Raw genomic sequence first — 25,131 nt, forward strand, 5'->3', positions numbered from 1 at the left:
TTTGGCTGATCGTTCAGGTATTTTTCTTTTCTGTTTCCTTGTGAATGACTGTGTTGTTGTCTGTTCTGTATTGCAGAAAGAATAATCCCTAAATAGAAATTACGATCGTTGGCTGCTCACAAAGCCCAGCCTTGGAGGGAAAGAAAAGCTCTTCACGAGATCTGTTCGATCAAACCTCACTGCATTAGAGGAGTTATCTTCTTTCCTAGATGGAAGAATTGAGGCCAGAGGTTTTAGCTTTTCCTCCAAATTATGGAATTATTCAGTAAACAATTGATACAGAAACTGTATTTCTTAAAACCTGTCATTGATTTCTGGCTGTAGCTACTTCTCTAAATCAATTTTCTGTGGACTTTTTCTCACTGTTTGGCTCACATCACAGCGAGAAGTCTTGTCGCTTGCTAGGATTGTAGTTTTATTAGTCCTGAACAGATCGAGCATTTTCATTGTAAGCCACAGCCAGTTTGTAAGCTTATGTCTGAATTCCGCATAGATTTTTTTTTTTTTCCATATGCCTTGATGAAACTCATTGCCATGGAAATAAGGTTTGAAAAGGAAGGATTTTGGGGAATATGGCATTGCAGTGAGTAAACCCTACCTCAGTAATAGCAAAGTCTTAAACTGGAACTGGGCTTAGAGTGAGGAAGCTCTATTTAAGGGTTATTAATGAGGCAGCGACCTGAAAGTGTGAGCAGATTTCAAGCGTGTGCTGCAGGAGCTCATACCAGTACTAGTTGAGAAAAAGGTCTGATAGTTTTTGTTTGCATTAGGATTTCTTCACCCTTTTTAAGGGGAACAGATAGTAACAAAATCAGAAGGTGTAATGAGTCCCAGGATCAATCTGACTGGGGCTTTGTGGTAGAGGTTTAACTTTTCGTTTATTGTGCCTGAACACCTTGTGATAATGCTGTGGCACCAATCTGCAAATTAACACTGCAATGCATCAAAGGTCTTGAAGATGATGAGTAAGCGAGTAATTAAATCACTAATTACTTACCGGCTGCTCGCAAGGAGTTAAGTTGTGGAAGGTGATTGCTCTGTAACACTCCTGCTGAACATACTCTGGAGTACTGCAGGACACCAGCTGGCCCTCTGGGTGTAAGAAATGGCTTTGGGAGTAGGGATGGAGGTGCAGGACTAGATGTCTCGTTCAATTTACCTTTCCAAACTTGAGATTGTTCTTGCTTACCCAAGTCAGGCCTTGGGCACGTGATGGCTCCATGTGTTTCTGTTGGAATCCCAGATGCTGGTGAGCATGCTCTGTGCTTGTACACCTCTTCCAGCAAGCTGTACACCTCTTCCTGTACCTTTATGGCATCTTTTTCATCCTGGCTTCCTTTTGGGTCCGTCAGGGCTTTCCCAGCAGCATCACTGGGTATTTCTGCTCCTTAATGATCGTGAGTTCTGGTCAGTGGTGATTTGTTGGTTCATTTGCGCTGTTGAATACGCAGGATGGACGTCCTGGGTGGTTTTGTTACATACCTGGATGTCGGTATATGGAAGGGAAAGGAGCAGTTGTTTAATGTGTGTGGTTTGGGTACGTGCTGGTGACCTTGAGTTTTGGTACCTTCAGGACTTTCTTCAGGACGTGTTGGTCTGTGGGCAGTTGCTTAGATGATGAGGTGGGGAATAGAAAGCTCTTTACATGATTGCATGCCCCTTTTTATTGGAAAGCGAAAGACTTGAAAAAAGTTAGTGAGAACTTGGTGTATTCCTGGTTTTGGTTGGTTCTCCTCTACACAAAGGCATGTCCATAATCTAGTTACAAAGCACCTGCCCTGCAAGGAATGCTTAGAGCACCTCAGGTGTTAAATATCCGATGTGTTAACGCACGGGCAGTTGAAGTGGGTGCTGTTGTATATCTGCTGTTGTATATCGTGTACTGAACCGTGATGAGAGCGTTGTAAGAAGGGGAGGCAGCGCTGTTGTGGAGGGGACAGCAGTACTGACAGCCCTGTCAGGCAGGGTGAGTCTTTCTGAGGGAAACAGATGGTAACCAAATTTTGTAAAGCACCTGCAGGTATTTGCAAATCTGTCTTGTGTTCGTATCTAGGAGGATACAGTGAAAGTACTGCCTGTTGTTAAGGATTATTGCTTATTTTTTTTTCCTCTCTCTCTAGTTTCTCCTTCTGGCTTTGAAAGCGTTGCTCTTGTGGGGGAGGCTCTGAACGGCGAGCTGATGAACGAAGACATAAATATCCATAGCTGGCCTTGTTCCTACTACTTGGACACCAACAGACAATGGGTCTCTGGCAGGCTCTCCCTGACTCCTGTCGCGATCAAATTTACAGCTGACAAGACCGGGGAGCTGTTGGTCAACTTCCATCTTTCCAGCATCAGTGAGATCAAGAAGGAGTCTTCAAATTTAATCTTCAGCTCTCTGACCATCCTGGAGAAGAACACCAAGCACTGGTTCAGTTCCCTGCAGCCTAGCAGGAATGTGGTGTTCAACATCCTCGAGCACTTCTGGAGGGAGCAGTTGCTGTCAAGCCAAGGTGCGGGGGCAGAAGCAGCAGCTTTGCAGACAACGAAGGGAAGGGAGCTGACGGGGTTATTGACGGGATCGCAGAAACGGCTGGAGGACACCGCAAAAGTGCTGCATTACCAGGGCGAGCAGTTCGATAACATCATGAGGGGGCTCAACAAGATCGAAGGGGATATGGATGTAGCAGACAGGTACGGTACCATAGCATCTTTTGAGCTAAGCAGTAGTTGTGGGATTTTGTGCCTAGAAATCATGAGAGATCCACAGATATCTTCAGGAAACTGAACTGTTGAATTGCAGCGAAAGTTCAAGCCCGTGATGGTCTCCATGGATCTAGTTCTCGTTGCACAGGAGGGATGGATACAGAAACATAGCATTTTTTTTCCCTGGGGATTTTTTTTGTGTGTGTATGTACCTGTCCTCTGTCCTTCAGATAACTTTTCAAGCCCTTCTGAGTTTCAGCTACAATTGGCAGAAACGGTAGAGATCCCCAGAAGATGAATATCCTGTAAGTTTTGAGAAAATAGACTAGTTAGGGGAAGGGTGCAAATTAATGCGCCTGCTAAAAGACATGTTATAGAATTCACATTTTTATCAATGTCCTAGAATGTACATAAATGAAAAATGTTCAAAGTTGGATTCATTTTGCCAGGCATGGACCAGCCTGCTTTGCTGCTCCACAGCAAACACAACCACAGCTCTGCTTTTCTGGCTCTTTTCAAAGGAAATGTTGAGTGCAGCAGGTGGGCTGCTGACTTGGAAACACTTTCTTAGAGTTATCAGGAGACAACCCCAAAATATTCTTTATTTTAGGTAGATTTTTTTACAACTACTTCTGTTCATACAAGTCAACTTTTGAGGCTGCTTTTTGCGTACAAAGTGTGTATGGTTCAGGGCTTTGTATTTGCCCGTTTCCCAAGAATTTGCTGCCCAGCAGTGAGGATTGTGTCTGTGGTGCAGATATATTCAGGGAAATGGCTGGAGAAACAGTGCTTTTTATGTGCATTGTAAAATAATACTGCTTTTAACACTGCATAGAATACTTCCTGCCGTTAGGTCCAGGTGGTCAAAAATATGTTTTTGAGGGGACAAAGGGACTGTGCTTTGTAACACTGAATAAACTCCAGAGTGTGCTGATGAGAGACCTGGAGAGTCAGGCAGGGCCAGACAGTACCAGACTGTTTGTGGCCATCTCAATTAGACACATAGGGGCTGATTTTTGAGAGCACTGGCTTAACTAATTCATTTAAGCAACAGCAGTTGATATGGAGAACATTTGAGATGTGTATCTTTAGCTGTTGTAGAACTCATTGTGGACAGTAAGTAGTTGGCATCTCAATCAGAGTATTATTTTGACTTTAGTGATTCCTTTTCAAAGTGATTTACTCTCCTTTTTATTCTGTATGTTGCAAATTGGATTCAATAGCAGTCCAAAACAGCCAGGTTAAGAGTAGTAGTGTTACATGTGAAGATAGGTAGCTACGAGTGGAAGCTCTGACACCTGCAGAAAGAAACAAACGCAATAAAGCTCAAACTAGTTGTTCTTGGAAGAAGCATCTGTTTTTAGAAGGCTATCATGTCTAAAAGAAAGTGGATTTCACAGTGATTGTGGTGATGTTCTCCGTGCCCTTTGATGAAAAGCCAAGATAACAGAAAGCTTCAGCAGTAGCTTTTAAAGTTCTGCAGCAATAAACAAAGACCAGGAAAATAAATACCTGCTCATTGTTTTTGGAAGAGGGTTTTGTTTGGGGTTAGGATGCACTGAGAGGTATTATCTGACCTTACGGATCTGAAGAGCTAGATGCTTTGATTTAAAAATGAAAAAATAAAGACCTTGACCAAATGCTAGCTGAGATTCTATTTTATCTGTAGCGTGCAGAGCTTAGCCAGTTTGCTCACAGGCTGAAACACAGCCACTAGGCAAACTGTTTTGCTTGCCGTCTGCTTTTTAGGGAGTTCTAGCTCTTGTTTCTAACACAGTTTGTGTACGGAGTTTTTTTCCTAACGACGTAGAAGATGGAGAGGAGCACTGACAAAGCCCACTTCGTTGTTACATGTAGGTTAATTCAGGCTATTAACATAGGTAAATACGCTGATGTCTCTTGTGTCTCCAATTCTTGCTTACTTTAGAAACTTGCTGAGAAATAACTACAGGGAAAATATAATTCAGGACCATTTGGCGTGTGCAGCAGATCTTGTGCAGGCAGACTGGTGAGCAAAGGGACCGGACTTCGGTGTGTTAATCCAAGGTCGTGAGCGACAGCAGTGTGGTGGTGGTGTCTCTTCTAAAAAGAACCAGGCTCCTCTATCTGTTTTCATATGTTTAAAAGTTTTTGATTAACTTTATCTTGCCTGTACGTGTGGGCTTTTTTTAGATTATTAAATTTGTTCTTGTGTATGCCTGGGTATATACAGCTGCTTTCAGTGGAACCGTGTGCAGATAAGCAGGGCTGAGTCTGACATGCTAGCAGATGTTCAAAACCCAAAAATAAACAAAAAATCAGATTTACTGGCTCCTTTTAGATATATTACTATTCAAGGACAAGGTGCTCTGGTTGCAAACTTGCATTTGTATATGAGGACTGATGGTATAGTTTGTTGATACAGAGGGGTGACTCCTCCGTGGAAGGGCAGAGAACTTGGCTGGAGCTTTTGTTAGGGCTGCACAACCGAAAAATCTTGACTGTAAATCAGACGTTGCACAGCCAGGATGTCAGCCCCTTGGGAAAGAGGGGAGGGTGAAGGGAGAAAGTGTTTAAAAATGAAGGCTAAAAACCTATCAGGAATAAGCTACCACAGTGTAAACAGAGCTTTAGGTTTGTCACACTGCAGCTGCTTTTCAGTAAGTGAAGGCACATGCTTTTCGTGATGAAGTGAACGCATACTGTGTTAGGGATTTAATGACTTTTCACATGTTAAGTCATGGGCATAAGCTGTCGTTGCCCTGAAGTGCCTTGTTGTAATGCTTTTGTATGCCAGGAGGACAGAAAACCCACTTTGTGGGAGTGATACCAGGTCAGTTGTTGCTGTTTATGTACAACAGGTGAGTTGAAGCGTGGCTCTTAATTTGGAAGATGCTGTGTGCTAGCATAGCTTTGAGTTTTTTTGCAGTTCTTCTCTATGCTGAACTTAAGTTGAACCTTATAATTTCAGGTTTCAGCCCTAAATCTGTGATACTATTGTCCATTCAGAATCTGTTATTGTAGAACTTGGTTATGTCTCGTTTGGGTTGTCTTTTTTTTTTTTTTCTTTTAAAGGAGTGTCACGGCAGTGTCAGAGGGCAGCAGAGGCTCCCAGACCCATTACTCATCTCGTGTGCTGTCTCCTAAATATCTGAGGTCCGGCTGTAGCTGGGAGTGTGCTCTTGGAACAATTCATTCTGCCTCCGTTGTCTGTGAATTCAGTGGTTTACTCCCAGTGTGACTTTTTCTGCTTTTCCCAGCAGATGGCTTTCTTTAAGTAGGTCTGTTCTGAAGCCGGTGCGTAGCTTTGATGACTCGTAAACGAAGTGTTCGGTTAGAGCTTCCTTTTTCAGATTAGACTGTGTTTACAGCCAAATTAAACAGGATTTTAAAATTGCAGAGTCTTCTGCAGAACTGCTCTGATTCTCTCCTGGAAAATAAATCATTACGAAAAGTATCTTGAGAGCAGCCCTGCTGCGACGCATATTTTATCAGGCAGTACCTTTCTAGAGTGAACTTAAAGCAAATTAAATACAGCTGGCTCTCCAAGACAGTAGGGAAGCAAAAATACTTTGTATTTCAGTTTGATAAGGCTGGCTTTTCTAGGCTTTATGTTGGTAAATAATCTTCTGTAACATCAGTAAGGTGGCAGTGTTTCATTCAGTGCATTGTTACACACAGTTGGCGTCGTTAGAAGGTGAGGGGCAGGAGGTGAGTGTTGTAGATGCTGACTCTAACATTTGCCCAGATGTGGAGGGGGATGCTGACAAGCAGGCAGCACAGCACGTGGGAAATCAAAGCAAATCCACCACCTTTCGTTTTCAGTGGAAAGAGTACGTGTGAGGCTCACGCCCGGTGAGATCTGTGATGTTGGTCCTGGGGAGAGGACCCCAAAAAGGGGGAACAGGCTCTGAGGATAGAAAATACAACAGAAGGGTTGTGTCCAGCAGCTCCTTGACTCTTGTTTCTAGCTGTATGCAAACCACATGCGTTGTCCTTCTTGCCTGCAGCTGTTGAGCCAGCCCTGGTGGGGAGGCAGACTCTGGGCAGCCTCTGCTGGGCATGTCAGCATGAACCTTGCACTCATCATGTTTTAACAGCAATGGGAACGAGGGCAAAGCAAGAGGTGGCCTCAGCCTATGGGGCTGAGCTAGGGAGGAGCAGAGAAAGGCAGCAGTAGCGATGCTCAAGTACAGAAATGCTGAGCCACAAGGCAATGGTAGCTGAAGAACAAAGGGTGGTAAATTGGCATGAATAAACCCACTGAGACGTCAGATTGCTCGCATCCAAAAGGTGAGATTTTGGGACTGCTTTCCAACGAGTTAGCAAACGAAGGAAAGCTGGTTTTTAAAATGGCTGGATCCTGGTGAGCTGTGTAAAGGATTGAGAAGCAGCGGAGGGCTGGAATCACTATTAAATGCTTAATCTGTGGTAACTTGCTCTGAGCTGGTGGGGCAGCACAACCTTCTGATGGGTTCCCTCCCTTCTAACTTCTAAACTTCTCTCCGCTAGGTTGTTGACGGAGCTCGAGTCTCCTTCTTGGTGGCCATTTAGCAGCAAGCTCTGGAAAGCACCATTGGAAGCCAAGCCAAAGGAAACTGCCACAGTTTCCGATTCAAAGAACCAGGAAGGAATCATAATTAGAATTCCAGTTATTATCACCCACAGAACAGACTCAAATGTCAAGCCAGGAAAACTCACGCTCTTCGCTTCTGGCCTGGAAATCAGTGACTGCAATTCTCAGGTCATTCACCGGTTTGAGTCAAAGGACGTGGACGATATCAAAGTTCACACGCCGTATGAAATCAGCGTCCGTCAGAGGTTTATTGGCAAGCCTGACACCTCGTACAGGCTCCTGTCAGCAAAGATGCCAGAAGCAATCCCCGTCTTGGAGATGCAGTTCAGCAAGAAGATACAGTTTTTAGAAGACGCCCTAGGATTTGTCGGTGCCAGGAAGTCTCCTCAGGTAGATTTGGGCACCTCCATTTGGCAAGCAGGTATGTGACAGACAAAACGAGCTATCCATAAACAGGAATGCCATTCCCCAAAGTCTCCAAGTGGGTTTTGAGCTTGGAGTAGGATACAGTGTTTGTAAGGAGAGTCCTCTCCTGGACTGTGTTTTACCCTGTGACCTTCTTTTTCCAGTGGTCACCAGTATAGAACTGTACCACGCTGTGGGAAGGGCCGTCAGGAATTTACTCTTATCTGACTGCACACTTCTGAGTCCTCCTTCACTGCTATTTTTCCCTTGGTAGTTTTTAGTTGGAAGCATCTCTTATATAAAACCCATTGTTCAGTTAAGTGTAGAAAGTTTCAAACAAACGTGAAGTTCAGAAAGTTTTTAAATAACACGTGAGATAAACATCAGGTTAATTTTCACTTAATAAAAAATGGAATTTTTATTCAAGACCTTCAGGTGTTTGGATTTAGGAGATTTTTAGATATCAGATGAGGTGAATGCATAGTTTAGTGGTTTTGAAAAACAACACAGGGACCGAAAGCCCTTCACAACAATAAGAATGAAAATCCTTGCAGCTACTAATGCTTCTAAAATTCTGGGCAGGGCTGTGGTTTTTGTTCATTTTTGTAATCCAAACCTGCATTCACTTGGAGAGCTGTCTATTAGGAATTTATTTCTGTTAACGTGCCTGAATCCTTTTTCTCCCTAATTGTCAGTGACCAAAGAGGAAATCAGTGGATGGATTTCTTCCCAGTATGTTAAAAAAGAGTAGAAAAATGATACAGTAAAACAATAGATGAAGCTAATTGCATGCACAAAGCTGAAACTGGATTTCAGGAGGGAGGATAATGTTCTCTTCTCGTCGAGTTTCAAGGGCCATAGCTTGGAAAAGCTTGTTAATTTTGAAGGAAGTCAGTCTTTGGGCATCTGGCACTAAAATGTCAGCACAACAACTTAGAGGAAAAACAACCTGCTGGTTTCTTAAGCACGGAGTTATTCCAGCAAATTGGCGTTCAGTTCCTGATGGTCTTAGGGCTGGTTACATAAAATAATTGGTTATACAGCCCTACTGTGCTTAATTTCCCCGCTGCTCTGCTCTGTTTGCATCTGAGTCAGTGACTCAAGGATATTGCTCTCCTACCCCCACCTGCATTTGGACTGTTTAATTTGGAAATGTCAGGAAAGAAAACTGGAGGCTATGGAAATCCTGACTTCTGCAGCTCCACCAAAACCCTTGTTTGTTCCTCCCCTGGAGACTGCCGCTGCCCGCCTGCTGTCGCAAGATGGCAGTCGAGGACTGGCTTTTACCCTCTGCTTTTTCTTTTTTTCCGTGGCTGCTCACATGGTGGAAATACTGATATTTTTTTTTTTTACTAACTTTTCTTTTTGCTAAAAGCTTCGGGGGAGAAAAGGCCGTGTCTTATGTAGGCATGCCTCTGTGCACACACAAAATGTGCGTTGTCAGATAGCTCCTGTTGATTCAGAGCCTCTCAGATGCGTCCTCGCAGCAGAGCTACCTCTGGCTCACCAAACTGGCTCAAAGCCTTCTCTGCTCTCAGCAGCACAGAGACGTGGACGTTTCCACGACTGTCAGAGTCTCATCTGGATCCTGGCTGTTTATACAAGTCCTGCCTTCAAGTTGTGTGTATTGCACATTTATATAAAAAAAAAAAGTGCAACAAAACTCTGTCATTCCTAAGAGTTCGGGCTTGATTTCACATAGAAGGGGAATTTGCAAAGTGTTTAATACGCACTAGGTTATCTCAAACTATTTTTAGCTGCTTTGCATGTCTTTTCTGACTTTCTTTATTTTTGGACCAAGCTGCGTGGAGTGTTTAAATGCCGAAGACAGGGCAGCAAGGTTCGTTTTGTAACAGAGGCTCTTCTGTGCTGGATTAAGTCCAGCACTTTCCGAGCCAATAACGGCTGATAACAGCTACCCTAGATTAAAACGTGCAAAGAAATCCTACAGTGTGTTAGCAGTATAACGATCTCGGGCAGTGCTGTCTTAATCCTATAGCTGGAGACTGGTATTCGCAGCTTTTTATCCCTTCCAAGGCTGCAGATTTTTCCCTGCACTTTGTTCAGGGGTTTCGTCGTTTCTCATCTTCCCGTGGAGGCAGCGGGTCCTGCAGTTCAACTGGGCGTAACAAAGCTAAACAGAATTGCTTCTTAAATGTTTCTGCCTCTTACTTAATTTTCTTTTTCGCTAGAAAATTGCTGAGAAATGCCAGATCCCCTGCCCCGTTCTTTCTGTGTGCTTTTGTTACGTCCCCCTCCTGTTCTTGTCCTCGGGGAGATGAATGGGGATGAAACGGATGGATTTCTTGGCTTTAATGAAACAATTAGTGTGCGGTGACACTTGGCTGATAAGAAACATGAAGAATCTTGTCTGGCTGTTCGCTGCCACGGGGAGGTCTGTCACCCTCTCCCCACTTCCCCCTTTGGAGGGATACCACGGCAGGAATTGACCATAAGCAGCAGTTTTCGGTGCCTGTTTCTCAGCCCTTCACTGTAGCACTGGTACAGTGAATGCCTTGCTTGTCTTAAACCCTGATGGTGTCTGAGTCCAGCGACTCTCAGCCTGATAACCGAATAATTCCGGGGATTACCAGTTCTCAGTAACTACTTAAGAGGGATTTCAGGTTTGCTGCTCTGGGTTCAGCTTTGTCTCCGTTTTCACGGACAAGCAGCGCTGCCCCGAGTGGATGGGTGTTCGCTGCCAGCCAGCTGGGCACCAGCCCTTCGACGTGGCGATGAGCTCTGGCCTCTGATGTGCTTTTCTGTCCCCAAGAGCTGCTTTTCTGTCCCCAGGAGCTGCCATTGGTGTCCTGCCCTGGCTGCTGGCAGGCGGCAGTGGTAGTGTTTGCCTCCTTCCTTCCCTTTAAGTGGGAGCGCTTCGGGGAGGTTTGCAGCGCCTCTAGGAGCTGAGATGCGTGTCTCGGGTTTTTAGGACCCAGCTGCAGCAGAAATAACAACCTTGCCTCGCAGCAAGGTAGTATCAGACACTGCAATAAGAGCTGCTGCTTTAAATAAAGAGCAGGGGACATGTTATGTACGCCAGGGATTGCGCTCGGCTGGGGTAGTGTCAGCGTCACCCTTCTGTTTCCACGGTTCACCGACTAGATTCTTGGGCTCTGTCTGTGATACATCACTTTTAAGGTCTTCAATTAAAAAAGATTAAAGGGAAGAAGCAGTATCAGGGGGAGATTCCTTGTTTATCTGGTTCGGAGGACCTTGCTGCTCGCTGTCTGTGCAGATGCGTGCCCACAGCCCCCCATGAGCCCGTTCCCCAGGTGCTGCCTTTAAGAGTTTCTCAGCAGTGTGGTCACCTCCAGTTTGGCACCGTACAGAACGGCTCAAACCCTTTTCTAGAAGAGTTTTGAGGTTGAACCTGGCTTTTTCTGCGAGCGTTTGTCCTCTAGCAAACTGCTGTGGAGCAAAGCACAGGTCAGCCTGCTGGATCCCAGCACTCCTCCCCGCTGCTACAGGAGATGGCAGTCTTTGACCACGGGAATTTCTCTTGCAGCCACGGGACTCCTGGGAGGAGTGGTGCAGCCCAGCTCGCCGGCGGGAGGCAGAGAAGGGACGGACAACGACCAGGTTCAGCTGCAGAAACAAGAGAAGGTTTCCCAGGAAGAGGCGAAAGAGCTTAAACAGGTATAAGCTGAGAACTTCCATAAGAGTTGTTTCTCTCCCTCCTTGTCCTTGCTGACGTGCGTGTTCTTACTTCATCAGAAATGTAGTCGTTGTCCTTGAAAAACAAACACACATCTCTTGCTAAAATTAAAAGAAAAAACGTCCATCAAGCATTTGGTTAAAACACACTGATAACTTTCCATTCGTTTTTAACTATTTTGGACAAATTGGGGATTATCAGCAAAATATATTAGATGATAGGGCTGTAATCCAAGGGAAATCCTTACATTTAACCTGCTTTATCTGGAGAGTAAGAAGCTTAACAATTAGATCATTTTTTATCTTTTTCTGTGTTTCTCCTATGCTATTTTACTCCTTTTAGTAAGAAACAGCAGTTCTGTTTCAGAAACACCCACAAGCCTGAGCAGTGTTTTATAAATGCCCAGAGAGAACGTGTAGTTAAGAAACAAGTGTGCAGCCCAGCAGGGTAGAGAAGGGGAAATAGGTTGGAGCTTCTGCTAGAATCTGTTTTAAAGTAATCCAGTCTGATATCGTGCCTCTAAGTGGCTCTTGAAGGAATTTCTTTCGTTAACTGATGTTCAGAACCTGTTTTGTGTGGAATTCCTCTTTGTAGGACATGCTTGATTTGAAACATGAACTGTAAAAGCAAAGGAACGTGGTGTTGGTAGGTTTTTGGTTACAGCAGGTTTACTTGTGATCATAGACACATCAGAATTGGTTGAAGGTTAAACTTTATTCCTGATTATTTTTTTCCTTAACATCTAATTCTCGTTTATGTTCCATCTGTAGTTTGATCATAGCATCACGTGAAGTTTTTGCGAAGTCTGTTGCCTCTTAGCCAAGCCTGCAGCTTTCCAGACCCCTTCTTTTATGTTGTAGTTGGGAATTAGACTACAGCACGTTGTCAGCTGAGTGCATTTGAGAGTCACAAGCACATAGCAGTGAATTAAGTGACTCAAAAATAAAACTCCTTGCACGAAAAGTATATTTACGAACAGTAACCCAAAATATAGCTGGGTAAGTGAGGGTTTAACTTAAGAAAAACGGGATTTCTGCAGAAATTCTCAGTGCTGGATAGTGGACTAGAAGCAGTGTTAGATGGCCAGTGTTACTTGAAACAAAACACTTCAGGATTAACTAGAGCCCAAGAGACAATTCTGGTATTTATTTATACCACACCAAGCCAAGAATTTTTTAAACCAGTTAATGATTTGGGGTAAAATTCTGGGTTGGGAAGGGTGGGGAGAGGGTCTGAATGCCAAATTGACAGCCTATGAGTTGGCCTGATTTTTTTCCAGTAATTACTGAGCACCTGTTCCCTGAGAATCAGACCTTTTTAATCATCATTGCAGTCATTAATAATTTTAAAGTACATGCACTAATATGTATTAAACTGCTGTTTCTTTTCCTTACTAGAAATCACCATATAAATGTACCCTTTTAGACTGAAATTTGGTTATATTTTGGTTAAGGAAGCAAGGTCTTTTGAGTGAAATATCTAATTTGCACCTTTTCAAAATCAGAATGGGCTTTTAACACTTTAAAAGATGAGAAGGGAGAGCAGTTAAAGAGCTTATCACCAAGATCTGTCATTTTATCAAAAAAATCAGCACTTTCTGAAGCAGCGTTGACCTTTTGGAGGATCTTGAGGGAGAGTATTTTTTAATCATAGTTGTAGAAATATCAGCAATCTGTTATTCGTGCATACGTTGCTTTGCACAGCTATTAGGTATTCAGAAAGGCTAGTTGTTCCTCGCTTAAATGTCAGCTTTTCACCACTATAAATCTTGATTTGCAGCCAGACCCAAAAAAGCTGAATACTGCATTAAGGGTTATTGGTAGCGTGATACCCTTGAAGAGCCACAGTTTGTTGTATCTTATAATAATAACAACAAAAAAAGGCTTTCTAGGAATTGCTTCCCCGGAGCCAGTTCGGAACAGCTGAACAGCAAACAGCCGTGGTCAGTTCTTGATATTATCAAAGCGGTTGGCTGTGAGTAGAGAATCAGAGGAAACGTAGGACAGGGGAGCTCAGCATCCTCCAACAAGTGATGTGAACGGGGAGCGAAGCCTCTCAACTGGCACAGCCTGGCGTTTCTCCCTAGCTGTTCCCAGGAGTTCTCCGAACGCTGCTTTTTCTCAGTGCTCTGGAGCTCAAAGCAGAGTCAAATAACTCTGTGGGGAGGCTTAGAAGAGAAGTTGAAGGATGTAGAAGAGAAGAGACACAGGATCGAAGGGCTGGGTGCCCGCTGGTAAATGTGGATTTGAAAGGTGTGAAGGCTGGGGATGTCTCCTAGTGAGGGTCTGGGGCAGCATCATGATAAATAAATATCACAAAGCCTTTCTGTTGAACCTCCTGCAATCAGGGAGACAGAGGTCCTGAAACTACATCCGAGCAAGACATTTAATGGTTATCTAAGTTTATATCGAGGCTTTATCGAAGATTATATTTGCCATGCCAAGTCTAGTTGTAGCTGGAAGCAGGTGAAGTCCATCAGGAAAGCAGGGCATGGAAATGGGAGCTTTGGCTTGTTTCCAGCTGCGTGGCCCTACAAAGTCAGTTGTGACTTAGGTTATAGGGTGCTCCTTGCTGAGGTGTAGCGTGCTGCTTAGACCCTTTTTCTCCCCCCAAAAAAATGTGGCTCATCAATGAATAGGATGCATGGTCATCTGAGCCTGCAGCAGGGGCTTGTCTTTGTTGCAGCTGCTTCCAGCTCCGTTCCTCTACTGAGTATGAGCAGGATGATGGTTAATCACTTATGGAAAGCATTTAGAGATCAAATGGGGGAAATATTATAAATGCAAAGCATTAACATGCACTGAAAACCATGACACTTTGTGGCATCACTCCTTGTGAATGAACTAAGGCTGCTGGAAGTCCTTGTGTTTGACTGCAAACGGTGCTTTTCTGAGCAGTTTTGTTTCTCGAGGAGAGTTTATGACCTTTTATTCCCCAATTGTCAGTAATGTGAACATTTGCTTAAAAAAAAAAAAGAAAAACAAAACCCACCCAACAACCAAAACAAAATCACAAAACCCCCAAAGCTCTTCTCTGTTCCCCTCATTGCTTCTTATAAGACAAGTAGAACTTGTAAGCTGGAGGAGAGGAGTTTGTGATGAGCAGATTAACTGTTGACTTCTCTCTTCTCTCCTTTAAAAGAAAAGTACTTGCTGTGATGATAATAATAGTTGTTTTGCAACAGGAATTGTGAATGACACCAAATTCCTTCAGTTAAAGCTGGAAGCTCTGAACAGCCTGCAGTTGTGACTTCCTGCCTGAGTAAAAGACATCGCCAGGACACGGTGAAGGGGGTGTTTCTGTTAAAAGCAGAGCTCACGCTGCCACAAACTCCATTTCTAGCTGTGCTATAGAGGTGGAGGAAGAAGCCTATGGAGTTCCTGTGGTCTCTGGCTGAGCCTCTGCCTACCGCCTCGCTGCGGCTGACATAATGGCACTGGGTGTGGGAGGGGATGGGATAATATTAGCTTAAGGGCTGTGGTCGAGGAGGGGGAGTAGTTCTGCTCGCTAGATTTGAAATTGTTTTGCCAAACCAGTGCTTTCTAATTTCCTCACGGGTTCCTGCCAAAGAGCTGTTGCCCTGATATTTACTGTGTCTGCACATCACACATGCCATGAGGACAGAGATAGCGTTAAAGTCGTTAATTCCAGAACATCTGGGGGAAAAACACATCCCGGTGCTTCCTTGATGTCTCCTCAGGTCTAGAAGGTTCCATTTCCATCTCTTGCTACATTCGGAGCCTCTTCAGTGTTTATTTACCCTTTTATCGTGCCATCATCTCAGGAAATCACAACCGTTAGGTCAGAGAAAAAGCGTTTTGTTGAGGAACCGTTTGCTCCAAGTGCTAAATACCAAATTTGCTCATAGCATGGCCTTGTTCCACGGCCAATAGCAAGCACCAGGCGGCTGATCTTAACAGACATGTGTAATGATCGTGCCCTGGATTTTGTTTTCTGAAGGCACAATCTGGGGAGAGAACCGAGGTCCTCACAGCTCATGCTTTGTATTTGCTTGTGTGTAACTTAAATATTTCGTGATAGCAAAATAAATGGTGGTAATAAAGCCTGGGAAACTGTTTTTGTCACAGCTGCTTTTGGGCATTTTTTTTTCCAGACAAGGCTGGTGGTGTGCTAGTGCCACCATCAGTGCTTGCTGCTAATAGAGAAAGTAGATAAAAATCAGATTTGGAAGAAAACTATTCTGTTTAAAATTATGGATCAAGAAGAAATAATGGGAAAAGCAGGTGAGGAAGCATAAATGAGGAAGTAGTGACCCTTCCATGCTTCTCTAAGAGCTAGTACTGTAAAATATCTACCATTGTGCCCTTCAGAGAGAAGAGACCCCTTATCCTGGCAGGCTTGCCTATTCCAGCATTTGCTGCTCTCAGGTTTGTGCTACAAGAGAGCCCCCTTTCCTAGAGCAGTCAGAAGCACTTGTGCTGTGGCAGGTGCAGAGCTTGGTTATTCACGCACCAAATGCAGCCCTCGACCAGGCAGAAAAAAATGTGTAAGCTTTGCAGAGCTACAGGCAAGCACTGATGGCAGCAGTCAGAAGCTACCCAAACAGAGTGTTAAAGCAGTACAAATCCTTACATTTTTGTTAAAGTAAGTTACGCTTGTGACATTAACTTTACCAAATCTCCTCTAGAGGCTTATGCTGTGGTGGTGTAAGGTGGTGCTGCTCCCTGCTGGCCCACAGCCTGTCTACAGACACAGCAGCAGCAGATGCGGACAGCCCCTTTTGTTGTTTCGGTGCTGATCACTCATTCCCTAATGTGGGTTTGAGTTTATCCTGGGACTGTGAGTTGGGATTTCCTAGGTTTGTACCTCTTCTTGCTCTCCTGAAATATGTTCAGCACCCGGGGTGGAGCATGGCATTAAATCGTCACCATCAGAGCCTGTTTGCACCACAGTTCAGAATACTGCAAAGGACAGTTCGTTGTTTCCTAATTACAGGTGAATTTGGCCTGGGGGGCTGCATCCACGAGCCCTTTCTGGTTACATGTGCTCTGCTCTAGCGTTCAGACCTCACCTCTGTTGCACAGGCAAAGTGAAGCAAATTAATTGAGGATTTCAGGGAGTTCAAAGTACAACTGGCAGTATTTTCTGCACTCTGACACTTTCCATATTTTATTTTTACCACTGGATACTCAATATGTGGAAGTGCTAGATCATATTTCACAAGCTTTAGATTAAAAATTACATTATTATGATGACATCTCAGGACCCAAACCAAGGTCAGGTCTCCATTGTAAGACCTCTGGGGTACGATCTCATTGTCAGTCTGTGCCTGATGCTTTGGGTCTAGGTCTTCAGGTGATCTGGTGAGCTGGTAAAGTAATAGGGTTAAGTACTGAGGAGGTTCATGGGACTTGAGGTCCTCTGCTGTCGTTCCAGCTGTGTCTGCACAGCACTTGTTTCCAGCTGAGCTGGGCACCTCAGATCCTACTTCAGCCAAAGGAGGGGGAACTTCCTCATTGTCCCAGCAAGCCTAAATCTGCTGTGGTTGAACGTTTGACACAAGACACATTTCTGTTTTGCAGCCTTATTTTTTAACATCCTGAAGAGACAAGGAACACAAGTGCAGAGCTTTAAATGGGAAGAAGCTGGGGAATATTCAGGAACTTGCCTGAAGTGGCTCAGAAAATCTTGGGCATAGCCAGGGCACGAAGTCAGACTTTCCAAATTATAATCTGGTGGCATAAATCCCAGGCTGTCCCAACGTGAGGTTGACCAGTGCGTGACAAAATGTGCCTTTGAAATGCATCTTTGATGGGCTCGTGCCTGCTCTTTAGCTCTGTGTAACAGATAAAGGGCTTCACACGGAGTTTTTGTGTCTTGGTTCACGGTCCAAAGTGCAGGCTGGCATGGAAGGTGCTGCGGCTCTGAGCAGCTGGCAGGACTGGAGCAGTGATAACTGGACATCTTGCCATCATTTTGCCTTGCAGGAACAGTGACCAGCTTTGGCTGTGTTTCAGATTCCAGTAACTCTTCCCAGCAAGCTCTGTGGGCGCTGCTGGAAAAGCACCTTACCTGTTCCCTTTTCTGTTCTCAACAATTGTGTCTTTTTCTGTATTTTCAATGCGAAGTCTGCTCTAAGGAACGCGAAGCCTATGAAATCTGGTTTGCAACTAAAAAGAAACTGTTTTTCATGGCAAACCTGGGCCATTTTTGGCACAACGTTGACTTAGAAATGAATGGAGTGCCTCTTGGAGAGGTGGGAAGGGGCAGTGTCCCTTCCTGCACCCTGTTGCGGCAGCCTCCCCTTGCTGCGTAGGGGTCTCGGAGGAAGTTACACGCACAGCACGTAACCCCGCTTATCTTCTGCGCTCAACAGGTTTCGCAAAATAAGGTGGTGTGGGTGAGGACGTTGCTTGGGACAGCTGAACCTTCCACTGCAAATATTGCGGGGTATGCTGAAGGAGCAAAATCTCTCCTTTTTTAAAGCAGCACAGTGATGTAAAATTTTTTTTTGGAGTGGAGATTGCAACCTGTACTCCTTTCTGTGGGCTGGGCATCGGAGCTGGCTCTGCTCTAAGTCAGGGAAGCGGACCAAGAGGACCTCAGAGCTCTTCCGTTCTCAGTTATACTGTGACACTGTGAAAGCAAGGCTGCTGGCCGTGTTGCTTGGTAGGATTCATTCCATGTAGCACTTTATGTATTTATATATATATGCTTGCAGAAGCAGCTTGAGGGAAGGACTTAGAGCTCTTCCCAATTCCAAGCAGTAAACGTACTTCCTCAGGAGAGGCAGGACCTTATCTCAGCCCCGTTTCCTGGCTCGCACACAGGATGGATCTGATCACGTCGTTTTTCTTTTTGGTGTGTATCCCACACGCATCTGTTACCTCCAGTTGGGGGAATTCAGTGACAAGTAACACTTCAGCAACAAGTTTCACCGTTACAGCGAAAGAACCCGAAGTGTTTCATTTGGGACAGAAACAGTGTTTTCTTCACTTGTAGTTTTGGTAAGAACAGAAATAGGTAGATTAGGCTTGATCCATGGTTTGCTTTGTGTTTCTGCTTTGGCAGCCAAATTGCAAAAGCAGTTATTCACACAGCCGTATTTCTGGCCACTTGTGATTTATGGAAGGAGCCGAGAGATATTTTACGAGATAAATCTCACTACTGTGGCTGACGTCCAGCTCCAGTCAAAGAATTCTGTCTGCATAAAATTCCCCTGCCGTTCTGGTTAGATACAATGCTCCTCGCTGCTTTTCTCTGACCTAGCTGCAAGTGGTGGGGTTGCAGTGGAATTCAGCCCCACGCGTGGAAATGGGGCTGCTGCTGTTCCGTAGCAGCTTTCTGGGGGGCTGATCTATATTGTAGAAGGAAAAAATGTTCTATGATTCTATGAAAACCAAGAAAACAGTTTGTCACTTGTTATGCAAAAAATAAATAAATAAACGGGTGTGTGGAGGACAATTTCTTTGCCGTATTTTAGCAAAAGCCCCAGATTTCTGTGAACTCCACAGCCTGTAGTTCTGGTATCTTAAGTGTTGTTACATAGATGCTTAAGTACCACAGCAGCTGATGTTGTAGACTGCTGGTGCTGGGAGAATTTGTTGATAATTAAGTAATAATTGAGATTATTACTGCAATTGATGGGATGAACTGCTCACGTTGACCAGGCAGGGGGGTCCACCCGGTGGATGCTAAAGGAAGCAGATCGTGTAGGCCAGCAGTGACAGCAGAGACAGCCCCTTTATGATCTGAAGGAACTGCGAGGCTGCATTTCCAGCTGGTATGATGTGATGTAGCTCTGCTTTCCAAATCTCCCCCTGATACATCTGAAGGAAGGCAGCAGAGGCTTGCCTGCCTAGCAGGTGCTCTCAGTTCGTGCTACCAGGATTGTTAAGGGAGTAGCCACAAGAGGGAAGAAAAGGCAGCAATATAACTCGTGCCTTAGATTGCTGCTAAAAGGAGCCAATGTTACAGGGTAAGAAATTAAGATGAATTATTTTGTGTTGTTTGTATCTCTGCTGTTGGAATCAGTTGTGCGAACTGATGAGAATTAAAGTTGAGTAGGTCCAATAAGTCAGTGTAGGGTGGCTACGGATGTCTTCTGCCCTTAAGAATGCATCAGCTTGGCTCTCTCCTTTCACTTTGGAGGCTTCTGCCGTGTTCAGACCAAGGCCTGCTAGCAGTTAGGGAGTAACTCTGGGTGTCTACATACAGTCCCACATATGAATAGTAATTTGCTAAGTGTAGTAATTTGCTAAGTGTAGTGTAAACTGGTTGTTGTATAATGCTGCAGCAGAGTTGTAGCAGGTGCGTCTGGTGTTTGTCAGTCTCTTTTTTGAACGTACATAAGTCTGTGGGGCCTGATGCCGTGCATCCCAGGGTCCCGAGGGAGCTCCCTCATGTAATTGCCAAGCCTCTCTCCATCCTATTTGAAAAGTCCTGGCAGTCAGGTGAAGTCCTCGGTGACTGGGAAAAGGGAAACATCACTCTCAGTTTTAAAAAAGGTAGAAAGGAGCACCTGGGGAACTACAGACTGGTGAGCCTCACCTCTGTGCCTGGGAAGACCATGGAAAAGACCCTCCTGGGAGCAGTATTAAAGCATATGGAAGACAAGGAGGTGACTGGAGACAGCCAGCACGGCGTCACCGAGGGCAAATCCTGCCTGACCAATTCTGTGATGGAGTGACTACATCAGCAGACAAGGGAAAAGCAACTGATACCATCTACCTGGACTTCTGTGAGGCCTTTGACATGGTCTGAAACATCTTTGTCTTGACCATGGTCTTTGTTTGACCGTTCAGTGGATAAGGATTTGGATGGATGGATGCACCTGGGTCAGGGCGATCCCAAACATCAGAACGTAGGGGGATGAATGGACTGGGAGCAGCCCTGCGGAGAGGGACTTGGGAGTGCTGGTGGATGAAAGATTGGCTGTGAGCTTGCAGAGCACATTTGCAGCCCAGAAAGCCAATCGTATCCTGGGCTTCATCAAAAGAAGTGCAGCTAGCAGGCTGGGAGTGGTGATTCCCTTCTGTTCGGCCCTTGTGAGACCCCAGGTGGGGTGCTGCATCCGGCTTGGGGCCCCCCGCACAAGAAGGAAAGGGACCTGTGGGAGTGGGTCCAGAGGAGACCAAGAGGATGCTCAGAGGCTGGAGCACCTCTTTTGGAGAGAAGGGCTGAGGGAGCTGGGGTTGAGCCTGGAGAAGACGTTGGGGAGACTTTATAGAGGCCTTCCAATACCTGGAAGCTGGAGGGGGACTTTTTACAGGGACATGCAGTGATAGGAAAAGAGGTAACAGCTTTAAACTAAAAGAGGGTAGATTTAGATTAGATATAAGGAAGAAATTCTTTACTATAAGAGTGGTGAGGCCCTGGCTGCCCTGAGGAGCAGTGTGTGCCCCATCCCTGGCAGTGCCCAAGGCCAGGCTGGATGGGGCTGGGGGCAGCCTGGGCTGGTGGGAGGTTGGACTTCAAAGGTCCCTTCCAACCCAAACTGTTCTATGATTTTGGGTACAGCCAGAGCTAATTTGTCCCCCTTGACATCCATTCATACAGGACCACGCGCTCGTACCTTGAAAATGACTTGCTTGGTTGCCTAAGTCTCACTTTTTCCCTTATGTACTGTTGTGGTAGTAGTACTACTTTACTACTTCCATGTAGTTAAGCAAATTTTCACGTCGTTTTACCTGATTTCTGCCTAATCTTGCTACACCTTTCGCTGTGTGATTCATTTCTGGCATTGCAACAGCTGTGTCCACGCCATGCCACTCCAGTGTGCAGCATCTCAGGACAAGCTCTGGCTTTAGATGCAAACCTGCCACGGAGATAGTAACAGAACAGCCAGAAAGCTGACCTTTACGCTGATTTTTGCTTCTGATTTTGCCATAAAAAAAAAATCTTTTCAGGTTTGAGTCTTCTGGTCTTCAGTGCATTGTTACACATCGCACTCCAGCTTAACAGAACAAGATCTCTGTCTTTTTATCTGGGATGCCTCCAGAATGCTTCAGGGCATGACTTCAAATTATTTTGTCCTTTAGAGCTATGAAATAACCGATCGCCCTTTGTCTATTACACTTCTCAAAGAACTGGCTGGTCGTTCGCTCAAAGCTCTCGGCCTTTTCTCCCAACAGATACTGCAGAAGCTGAAGAGCCTCGCCTTGGAGACAGAAGCAGAGCTGGAGAGACAGGATGAAGCTCTCGATTCCATCACTACCTCTGTGGACCGTGCGACGCTGAATATCGACAAGCAGAACCGCAGGATGAAGAAACTAACGTAGCGCCCCCAGGAGCCGGCGGGGACGGTACCACGAGGAAGAGGGGAGCAGGGAATTGTGTTTTTAAAGACTGTTTCTTTACAGACTTTGTGTGGGAGCTGTTTGCAATATTGTCTGGAATACAATCCTGTTGATGTCGAGTTTCTGATAGTTCTGAAAATGTTTCCAGACTCGGATGATGTTTGATGGCTGCTCTAGGATTAAAAAGGCCAAGCCTTTTAATCGCGGTGATACAATGATAGTGGGTTCTTTACTACAGAAAATCTGTAAATACGAGGGGATGCGATTTCATCAAAATGAACTTTTATGCTGTTTTTTTTATGTTGTTGCTTTTTAATTATTTTTTTTTAATGCAACAAAGAAGTGAAATGAACTGCATATGAGACTACTTTAGGTGATTACAGCCTATTAATTCTATTAATTCTCTCTCAAGGTCTTTCTTGAAAATAGTTAATAGCTAAACTAAGGGCCAGATGTCCAACTGCAAGTCATTGAGGCTTTTTTTTTTTTTTTGCAAGTTAATGCTGAGGTGAGTAAATGATGGTGATAAAACCTTGTGTTCACTGAAAAAGTAGTTTTAATAGGTTTTGATCAAGTTTTTAGTGTACCCAGAAATTTTATAAGAATAGTGAAGGCTTAGTGGCCACAGCTGTCTGTTGTGCCGTGTCCTGGGAAATCAGCAGACAAAGTTTAGTTAATGTCCATGTATTGGTAAAGACGTCATCTTAAGGTACAGTTCTCATTTTTTTTCCTTCATTGGATAAATGTTTTGCGAACTGAAGTCACTTATAAAAAATAAGCGTCCCCAAAAAGGGATTCCTGATCTTTGATGATCATCTGCACCTTTTTATTTGTTTTTATTCTTCCCCTGTTCCCTTCCCCACACAGTTAGGGAAAGAATTGATTCTGGAGTGAAGGAAGTAATTTTCTTCATGGATGAATTTATTCGGTACATCTCTTGGAGTGAGTGCACTGTGTGCACCTCTCACTTGCACACCGTGGTTTTATATTTTTGGCAGTAGCCTGACGGATGCGTTGTCCTCATGAACACGGTGTTTGTTTAGCGTGGTGCCAAACTACCTGGTGGGAGCTGGGCTGGTGGAAGGTCTCTTGTACCTTTGCTTCTCAGTACCTTCATTTTCCAGGGATCTCCCAGATGTTTGACTCTCTACATGGGAACTTCATGTGTTGTGGGGAGCATCATCTGGTTTTTGTGCATCTACTTCAGGTTCATAGGTTTAGGGGCCTGTGGCTGGAGCTGTAGACATTTGTGTCATTTTGCAGTTGTAGGACATCTGCCTGTCTTGTGGTTATTATTTCTTTGCACTAACTGGTGATGAAACATTTCAAGACTTCTTGTAGCCCTGTATATTTAAAATCAAAAGGAATATTGCCAATTGTTCTCTAACAGGTTTTGTTTACAGTTAGCTCCATTGAGACTACAGGACAGTGGAGACCTTTTCCCCTCCTAACTTAGCAGACACAAGGTAGGAGGGATTCTAGGTAATCCATACCATAGAATCATAGAATCATTTAGCTCGGAAAAGACCTCTAGGGTCATCTAGTCCAAAAGGCAGACTTGCTGTTCACCGCACATTTCATCAAGTCTTACTGTTGACCAGCTATTTTGTTCAAAGTAGCTGTTGTAATCTTTTTTTTTAACGGTTTTGTATTAAAAAAAAATCTTGTATTGCTTTCAAATACAACCCACAACCTTGTTGGTGCAGTATTTTTAACTCGTGAAGCTTTGAACTTTCTGTTCACTGATAGCTGATGTGAAATTTTCCTATTTAAGAGTAACTCAGCCTACCTTTTAAAGAAATATATGGTAGATCACAGAATGTGTTGTTTTCAAGACCTTACTCTACCTTGCTTTGTATTACTTCAAATTAGTTTGTTAGTACTTGAGGAAATTGTACTTCTGCACTGCAAGTCCTCCATTTTCAGTCCAAGTTGTTACTGGCATGCACTTTACATATTTGCTGAATATGGTGAATATATACACATACACTATGTACTGTGAAATAAAATACTGTCTGGGGTTCTCTTCCTTGTTTGTTTCTGATACCCAAATCACTGTTGTTTTACTGTGAAAGGAGCGTATGTTTACATAACTATATCATGAAGTTACAAACATGCTTTTCACAAAATATGTGTTAACTGAACCTGGTGCTGACTGGGAATGGAGCTCTACACTGAATTAGTCCAGATCAGGACTGCCAAAAGTAAATACTAATTGCACATCGTTGAGTGTAGCATTCTTTGTGCCATGTTTTTATTGTTGTAGTTTCTAACTCTAGCTGTTGCATCTGATTCAGTACCTGTAGTTTGTGTTAGTCTGTGTCCGTGCTAAAACAAAGTTGTAACGTGGTTTGTAAGAAGCGCCCCATTCTAGAGCTGTACTGCCTAGCTGAATTTCACATGCCTGGAGGACTTCCATTCTGTAGTTTCTTATTAAATACCTTGTAATAGTGATCTTCTCTCTTGCATTCATTTGGCTGAGAAGTGATGACAAATGCTCTGTCCGCTCTGTTCTCATACCACGGAACAGAACTCTGTAAAACTTCACACAGGATTGTATTTTAGGATAGGATGTTTTCTTTTTATTAAAAAGCAAAATAAAAAGCAAAATATTAACTGGGGGAATATTATCAATGTATTTATCAGCCATCAGCAGACAATGAATTGGGTGAACATAGGCACGATGCACGTGGTGGTTGGTGCTCTGTCCTGGGGACTGGTGCCCAGGAGCTGCTCCAGCTCTTAGTGGGCTGGGAACTGCTTGGGTATGTCACAATGTGAACAGCTTCAAGGTATGCAAATATAGAGGTTTTACTCCAGTCAAAACTTCTCTTACTACAGTGATTTTGTTTCTGTTATAGCCAAAAGTGCTTAGAAAATCCTGAGTTTCAAACCCAAGTGATGTTTTCCAAATAACGTCGCAGATCTGGACCAGCACTACGTGGGGAAGATGCAGCAGGTAACATGCAAAACAAGATTGTTGTCCTCAGTTCCTCATTGAGGCAACTATTACCTACATGAGGCTTCAAAACATACTTTTAAGATAATTTATGCCTTTTACATGAACAATTTATAAGGTCTTTGATGTCTTTTACTATAACGTGAAAAGTGGGGGCTCTGTCATTAAGAGACATAATATAAAAGCAATACAAGGGGAGAGTCTAATCTTAAAGGTATTACCTGGAAAGGCTTTTCAGCTCATGCAGAACAGAACTAGATCATTCTGTATCCTAGGGTCAGGTTTTAATCTGGTGTCTGTGGCAGTGATGAATGGGCCTGAAATACCCAGATCTTAAATGTATTTCTGCATGGGAGTTTGGATGTGCCCTGGGGGATCGCTGAAACGCCGGTAACAAGCACAGCGCTCTGTAGTCCTCAGGCGGGTGCTGTAAGCAGCTTTTTCAGGCAATTAATGGAACTAAAACCTTGTGGTAGCTGTCTGTGTTTCCAAAGCCTGTGCTTTGAAACAACTGGTTTGCTACTCACAGAAGAAAATGGAGCAAAAGGGCTTGCAAGTGTTGAAGCCGGCGGTTGGGAGAGAAGGGGCCTGCATTTAGCTGTTAGGG

General features: G+C 44.3%; 1 protein-coding gene across 8 annotated transcripts in view; it reads left to right on the forward strand.

The window, feature by feature from the left end:
• The window catches only part of SNAP47 (synaptosome associated protein 47), a 28,867-nt gene extending 4,847 nt beyond the window's left edge, over positions 1-24,020 (forward strand). For 6 of the 8 annotated variants that reach the window (XM_013182402.3, XM_066991351.1, XM_066991348.1 and 3 more), the window contains 4 exons: positions 2,121-2,676; positions 7,180-7,664; positions 11,157-11,287; positions 21,401-24,020. In XM_013182402.3, coding sequence (XP_013037856.3) covers positions 2,180-2,676; positions 7,180-7,664; positions 11,157-11,287; positions 21,401-21,547 — 1,260 coding nt within the window. In that variant the 5' untranslated portion in view covers positions 2,121-2,179 and the 3' untranslated portion in view covers positions 21,548-24,020. Of the gene's footprint in view, positions 1-248; positions 1,967-2,120; positions 2,677-7,179; positions 7,665-11,156; positions 11,288-14,490; positions 19,224-21,400 lie in introns of those variants that run through there. The other 2 variants (XM_013182403.3, XM_048062268.2) reach the window with 2 other exon arrangements.
• The last annotated feature ends 1,111 nt before the right edge of the window (positions 24,021-25,131 follow it).

This window comes from Anser cygnoides, chromosome 2, assembly GCF_040182565.1.
Source record: "Anser cygnoides isolate HZ-2024a breed goose chromosome 2, Taihu_goose_T2T_genome, whole genome shotgun sequence".
NCBI lineage: Eukaryota > Metazoa > Chordata > Aves > Anseriformes > Anatidae > Anser > Anser cygnoides.